Source organism: Octopus bimaculoides, chromosome 14, assembly GCF_001194135.2.
Source record: "Octopus bimaculoides isolate UCB-OBI-ISO-001 chromosome 14, ASM119413v2, whole genome shotgun sequence".
Lineage (NCBI taxonomy): Eukaryota > Metazoa > Mollusca > Cephalopoda > Octopoda > Octopodidae > Octopus > Octopus bimaculoides.
In genome coordinates, this window is record NC_068994.1 from 48,658,826 (window position 1) to 48,666,834 (window position 8,009).

The following is an 8,009-nucleotide window of genomic DNA, read 5'->3' on the forward strand; positions in this document are numbered from 1 at the left end:
ACACACACACACATATATATATATATATACATACATATATTGGAGTCTCACAGGTAGTTATATCTTTTTACACCCTATGTATGTGTGTGTGTGTATATATATATATATATATATATATATATATGTTGGCTGTAAAAAACATAACAACTGCCTGTGAGACTCTACGGGAAATGTCAAGAATTCCAACAAGATGGTAACTATGGGAGACATAAGAAACATTAACCAAATTTGGCAATTGATATTCCTACAAGTATCCCTACCTGCAGTGCAAAATTGCAGGATCCAAATGTCACATGAAAAAATGAATTTAAAAATATAGATAAAACCCTACAAATCACTCAAACTCAAAAAATTCCTCTGCAATTTTTTCTAGATGCATTTGTGGCTGTGTGGTAAGAAGTCTGCTTTGCAACCACATGGTTACAGGTTCAGTCCCATTGCATGGAATCTTGGTCAAGTGCCTTCTACTATAGCCTTGGGCCAACCAAAGCCTTGTGAGTGGATTTGGTAGATGAAAACTGAAAGAAGGTGATTGTGTGTGTGTGTATGTGTATATAAAACTTGTTGATGCTCACCATATATCAATGGAAGCTATATAAAACCTGTTGCCGCTCACCATATATCAATGGAAGCTATATAAAACCTGTTACTGCTCACTATATATCAATGAAAGCTATATAAAACCTGTGTTCACTTTATGTTGAAGAATGCCATAGAAAACTTATTATTTTACATTTTGTGCCAAACCAAATTGAAAGAGAAGAGAGAAGAGTGACTATGACACTAAATAATTAATTTGATTATTCTAAATATTCTAAATCGATTGTTCTGATAGGATACTTTTTTTGGGGGGTTCTAAAGATAGTTCTAAAGACAAATCAAACAAGCAGATGTCTGTCTTTGAATCTGTTGTTGAGTATTGCTTCTTCCAATGGAATAGAATATTGTATAAGAATGTTGAAGAAGGCTGAAGAAATATGGATGAACAGGAGTGAAGGAAAGGAAAAAGCAGCAAAAAAACAGAGACCTCAGCAGACTGTGAGACTATATTCTGTAATTAAGAGTAAGATAAAAAGAGGAAGAGAGAAAAATGGGGAGAGAGAAGAAGAGGTAAAGAGCAAGAGAAGGTGGGAGGGAGAAAGAAGTGGAAGAAGGAGAAAATGAAAGAGGAATAATTGAAATGAGCAAGATAAGGAAGCAGTAGAGAAAAGGAAATGGTAAAAAGAATAGGGGAGAAATAAGAAGAGGAAGATGATGAGTAGAAGAGAACAAAGAGGAGGCAAAAAAGAAAGGAAGAAAACAGAGACAGAAAACAAAAAAGGTAAACATGATGAGAAGGAGGAATTAAAAAATAGAAAAGAAAATCAAGAAAAGAAATATACAAGGAAGAGAAAGAAAAAGAAAATGAAACAAAACAGAAAGCAGGAGCCAAAACAGAATAATAGTGAAAATGAAGAACTAAAAGGAAGCGAGAAGAAACGGTGGAAGGAAATTAGGAAAAAGGAAAATGTCAAAGAAGAATTGTGGAGGAGAAGCAGGCAAAGAAATGCTATCTACTTCTGCTAGATTCAGATAGAAAGACAATTTATTTGCTGATAGAGAATGGACAGCAAAAACTACAGTGAATATTCATGGAAGTACAATGTCAGGGTAAAACAACAACAACAGCAACAATAGCAGCAGCAGTGGCACCAACAACAGGAGCTCAGATCAGAGTAAAGGCTTCCAGATGGCAGTTTGAAGAGCTTGAAATAACAGTCAAATGCAGAAATAAATGATGGAGTTGGCATTAACAACTGAATCCCTGGTCCACAACCAATGCACCAATTGAAGCCAGTAAAAGAATAAACACAAAAATCTTCAATTGTTGAAGATGTAAAGCAGCTTAAAGAAAATCATGCATTCAGCTTTTCTCAATTCCAAAATCTAAAGAATTCAAAATCAAATTTTACTTACTGAAAGTCTGCTTCTGGATGGCTGAAGTTTATCACTGGAAGTGTTCATGGCTTGAGGGTTTGTTTCCTCTGGGCCAGAGACACTGCTTTTTTCTGATGAAATGGTTGTCATGATGAATTTTTTTTTTTTTTAGGAGTCTAACAGATGAAAATAAGATATTTTGGCCAATATCTAATTATGTATATTCCTACTGTGGAAGAAACCATTCAGTTTTGATGAATTGGAGTTTGCAAGAAGTCAGTGAAAAGACTTCTGAATTTCAACATTCTTCCAGTTACAAAAGTATCACTCTGCAATAAAACATAAAATATAAATAAATAATAGCCATAAATATATAGCAACAGGTCGACTGAAAGAAAGTGGTTTTCAAGCCTACCAAAATGACAAGAATAGACAGCACAAAAGGAAATCTTGTCAACATGTGGAAACTGCAGACTACAATCAAACAAATACAATGAAAAACTAGTGGCAGGTAGAAGCTGGTTGACATATGTGTCATAACAGGTGTTTCTTTAATGCAGTTAAAACAATCTGTTGCTTTGACACAAATTCAACACCCTTCAGATCTAAAGAGATTATAAAACCTAGAGAAAAAAAAAAGAAAGAAGCAGCTCTCAACGACCAAAAGAAATAACATTCTGAAGACTTGTGTAATCCATACCTCAAGCACAGGTATGGCTGTGTGGTGAAGAAGCTCACTTTCCAACTACATGGTTTCAGGTTCAGTCCCACTGTTTGGCACTAAGTGAATTGGACAAAATGCTTAGAGGCATTTCTTTCAACTCTTTACATTCTGATTTCAAAATCTACTGAGGTTGACTTTGCCTTTTATCCTCTTGGGGTCAAAAAAATAAGTATCTGTTGAATACTTAGGAGTCAATGTAATCAACTTACTTCATTATACCTACAATTGTTGGTTTTGTGCCAAAATTTAAAACCATTATTACCAACTTTGTAAAGAAGAAACAATGTTTCTGCAGTTCTGTGACAATTACAGAAGAATCTTACTTTTGTTAACTGCTGGAAAAATTCTGACTAAAACCTTGCTCAACCAATTCCTCCAACTATCAGAGACTCACTTACCTGAATCTCAGTCTGCTTCTCAATTCTTCAGACACACTGATGATAGGATCTTCTGTGCTTTCCAGCTATAGTTGAAATGCCTTGAACAACACAAATTATTATACGTGGCTTTCTTTGACCTCCTCAAAAAGGCATTTGGTTCCATAAAGTGTGAATCACGAGGGCAGATTCTAACCAAATTTAGTGTTGTCCATAAATATTCTGCAGGGAAAGAAGAAAGATTAAATATGATGTCTTTCACAGCAAATCAGTTTGAAATGACAAACAGAATGGTAAAGTAGGGCTAATTCTTTCCTGAGTCTTGTAAACTCATAAGGGTCAGGTGGCACTGGCAATGACCCACGCATTTGATCGGGATTTGATTTTAATTTTACTTGACTCAATAGGTCTCCTCAAGCACTTTGTGTCACCTGATGATTCAAAGGTACTTTTTAAATGAGCTGGTTATGCGACACTGGTATAGGCTATGGCTGCAATCTCACTTTACTTGCCGAGTCTTCTCAATCACAGCATATCTCCATATATATATATATATATATATATATATGAGAGTATGTATATGCTTGTGTTTCCATGTCTTGAGATCATGTGATAGCTGTAAATGAGTGTCACTGTCATACAAGCAGTGTGGTTTGTCTGGCCATGGGGAATAACAGCTTGCTTGGAAACAGAAGCAGGAGAGGGACAGAATCAAGAAGAACGTCTAGTCATAGAAAATCTGCTGCATTAAACTCTGTCCAATCTATGTAAGCATAGATGATGATGATGATGATGATGATGCATCATCATCCTCATTATTTAATGCCTACTTTTCCAGGCAAGCATGGGTCAGATGGCTGGATGCTCTTCCTGTTGCCAACAACATCGCTTGTATGATGGTGATTCTCATTTACAACCAGCAAAAGATATCAAGACAAGAGTACACACACACACACACACACACACACACACACACACACACATCTATATATATGCATACATCTACACAAACACACACATGCACGCACGCACTTATACAGCAGACTTCTTCCCATTTTTGTATACCAAATCCACTCACAAGACTTTGGCCAACCCAGGGCTATAGAAGATGACACTTACCCAAGGAGCCACACAGTGGAATTGAACCCAAGACTACAAGCCTAGGAAACAAGCTTCTCCCTCACACCGCCAGATCTGTGACTACACAGTCATGCCTGTGCCCCACCCACGATATGTTGGAGGAATCTTACTTAAGCATTTGTATAAATATATTTCCAGTATATTCAGATGTTTAACTGTACATGTTATATGTAATTAGCTATAACAATACAAAAATATGCATACATAATATATACAACATACACTACACACACACATATATATATATATATATACATTCACACACACACACATACACATAACAAAAAGAACACATATATATGCATACAGTTGATATATTCATACAGACATACACACACACACATATATCTTCATACAATACATGTTTATATATATTCACACACATATATCCATACATAGAAACACATTATTCATATAAATATATAGACACACACACTCACTCAAGCACACATATTTACATGTGTGAGTGAGTGTCTATACACAACCCATGCCAACAGGGAAAACAGACATTAAATGATAATGAGGATATATATATATATATATAGACAGATAGATAGACAGATAGATAGACAGACAGATTGTTATATAGATAGATATGCATGTATGCACACACATAACACATACCTTATAAATTTGTAGCGGGATTTAATACAAACCATATTTGATATAAAAACATTAACTGAAGTAAACAAAAAAGTGAACAGAATAATAATAATAATAATAATAATAATAATAATACCTTAGCAGTGGATGGCAATGCATAAAGCTGGAGACATGAAGAGAAATACTTCAAGTGAAGAACCACTGTGACCCAATGGGTTATGGGGGGGGGGGAGAAAACGAAGTCATAAAACGAAAGCAGGTGTGTGTGTATGTGTGAGAGGGGGAGAAAGGGAGAAAGAGAGAGAGAGAGTTGAAGATAGAATTTAAGGGATAGGAGGAGGAGTAAAAGTCAGAGGTAGGGAGGATGGAGAGAGTGAGTGTGAGTGTGTGTGTGTGTGTGTGTGTGTGTGTGTAAGATAGTTTGAAGGATAGAAAGAGTAATAGGTAGAGAGAGAGAGAGAGAGAAAGAAAATGAAAGACAATGAGAAAGGGAGATTAAAAGAAATAGAGAGACAGAAGGAAAGATAGATAAGAGTGAAAACGAAAAGGAGAGAAAGAGAGAGAAAGAGAGAGAGGGAGAGTGAAAGAGACAGAAGTAAAGACAGAGAGAGAATGAAAGAGATAAAGAGAGAGAGAGAAATAATAAGAGATAGAGAAAGAGGGGGTATAAAAAGTATATAGGTGGGGGAGAGAGACAAATAGAAGGGAGGAGGAGGTAGTAAGAGAGAAAGGGGAACAGAAAGAGTGAAAGACAGAGACAGATGAGAGAGAAAGGGATTCTAAAACAATTTATAAGAATATCTACATTTATAACTTAACAAATGGCTGAGTGTGCATGTGAGTGTGTGTAAGAAAGAATGTGTGTGTGTGTGTGTAAAAGGGGGGGGAGAGTGAGAGACAGAGTGTGTATGTGTGCGTGCGTGCAAGAGAGAATGGGTGTATGTGGGAAAGAGAGAGAGTGTATGTGTGAGAGAGAAAGTGTGTATGTGTGTAAGAAAGAATGTGTATGTAAAAGGGGGAGAGGGGGAGAGACAGAGAGAGTGTGTGTGTGTGTGTGTGTGTGTGTGTGTGTGTGTGTGTGTGTGTGTGTGTGTGCAAGAGAGAATGGGTGTATGTGGGAAAGGGAGAGAGAATGTATGTGTGAGAGAGAAAGTGAGTGTGTGTACGCGTGTGTGTGTGTGTACATATTCTTGTATGTGCTATTACAAATGCACAAGTACTGCATGGATGGTGGTGGTGGTGGCGTTGGTGGGTGTGGTGGTGATGGTGGTGGTGGTGATGGTGGTGATGATGGTGGTCGTGGTGGCATTGGTGGGTGTGGTGGTGACTTTAAAAACACAAGCAACTTGATTTAAGAAATGGGTTTTGTGGAGGTTAGTGAGGAGGAGGAGGACATATTTACCATTCCCTCATCCTTCCACCATTCCTTCCCTGCCATCCTCACTGCTGCACACTTTCCTCTCTCTCTCTCTCTGCTCCTCCCCATTCTCTTCCATGAACCTACAGCCCTCTTCTGAAGAGCTAAAAGCACACTCGTTTCTACTTCTCACCCACTTGGTGCTCAAGTCCACACACACACACACACACACACACACATTTTATTTGAATTGTAAGCACATGTATGGCTGTGTGGTTAAAGGGCTCATTTCCTAACCGCATGGTTTTAGGTTCAGTCTCACGGTATGTCACCTTAACAAGTGTCTTCCACTAAGCCCCCACCCTAGGCCAACCAAAGCATTGTGAGTGGATTTGATAGACAGAAACTGAAATGCCAATACTTCCATGCATCAAATGGAATTTGTTGATGCAGATTTTTTTTTACAGCTGGATGCCTTTCCTGCCACCAATCCTGACCCATTTCCAAGTAAGGTAATATTTCCCCCGTGACCAATCAATGTTTACACAGAAGATTAGAAACAAAGGACACTGTTTTGATGATCTTTTATTTATTCTTTTATTTGTTTCAGTCATTTGACTGCGGCCATGCTGGAGCACCACCTTTAGTTGAGCAAATTGACCCCAGGACCGCAATCCTACGACCGCGAGTCCGCTGCCCTAACCACTGGGCCATTGCACCTCCACACAAATATATGTAACTACACACACACACACACGTACAGGCATATCCTCATACATGTACACACACACACACACACACACAAATACTTGCATTTAGAGAGAGTTTTTGAGAATTTGGTAGAGAAATTGAAAGGTGTTCATTTTAGAAGCTACCTCTTACTTTTCTTATCTCTCTCACATGCACACACACTCATTATTGTCTCTCTGAATACTCACTCCTCAAAACTGTCTCTCTGACTACTCATTCTTCACCACATCCTCTCTCACACACTCCACTCTAATCACTCAATTATTATTATTACTACTACTACTACTACTACTACTACTACTGCTGCTGCTGCTACTACTACTCTCTCTCTCTCTCATGATTCATGATATGATACTAATTTCTGACATTGGTACAAGGCCATGGTGGGGTGGGGAGTCTTACGATTTTAAGAACTTAAAAATGACTTTAGAAATACTTGGTCTATTTTCTTCTTTTCTATTTAAATAAAAGAAAGCAAAAACAGCACTTAACTGTGCTTCCTCCTTCACTACCCTCCCTCTTTTATATATGCATGTATGTTTATCTGTAATATTATTTTATATATGTACATATACCTGTGTATGTATATCTGTATGTGTATCATATTATATATGCATATAGATATCTGCATATGTGTGGGACACAGAGCACTTCTAGAAGCGTTTCACTGATGTGGGAGGGTCTTCTCAAGAACCTCATATCACCAGACATCTTGGTCAAGTCATTTCCTCCATGAGGTCCATCAATCCTTACCACGTTGTCCCATGTCTTCTTGGGTCTCCCTCTTCTGCAGGTACCATCCACATTCAGTGATCAGCACTTCTTTATGCAACTGTACTCATTCATACACAACACATGTCCAAACCAACATAGTCTTCTCTCTTGCATGCTACATTTGATTCCTCTTACACCCAACATTTATATATATATAACTGTATGTATATTATCTTATATGTAGGCATGTATGTACACACACACACACACACCACCACCACCACCAAGTCTCCATCATTTCTGATAAGTTATAAAAGAACCAAATGTCTTAAAGGAGCTGCCATTAATTCACTCTCCACCACACTCTCTTTCTCTCTCTTTTACACTACCTCCATCTTCTCCACCCCACCCATCCACCCCACTCTCT

General features: G+C 37.8%; 1 protein-coding gene across 5 annotated transcripts in view; it reads right to left on the bottom strand.

Moving 5' to 3' along the window:
- Positions 1–8,009, bottom strand: part of LOC106883557 (glucose transporter type 1) — a 43,281-nt gene that overhangs the window by 19,470 nt on the left and 15,802 nt on the right. For 2 of the 5 annotated variants that reach the window (XM_014934605.2, XM_052972858.1), the window contains exons 2-3: positions 3,040–3,240; positions 1,957–2,246 (exon numbers count right to left, since the gene is read on the bottom strand). In XM_014934605.2, the coding sequence (XP_014790091.1) occupies positions 1,957–2,067 (111 nt within the window). In that variant the 5' untranslated portion in view covers positions 2,068–2,246; positions 3,040–3,240. Of the gene's footprint in view, positions 1–1,956; positions 2,247–2,332; positions 2,421–3,039; positions 3,241–4,897; positions 5,011–8,009 lie in introns of those variants that run through there. The other 3 variants (XM_014934606.2, XM_052972859.1, XM_014934608.2) reach the window with 3 other exon arrangements.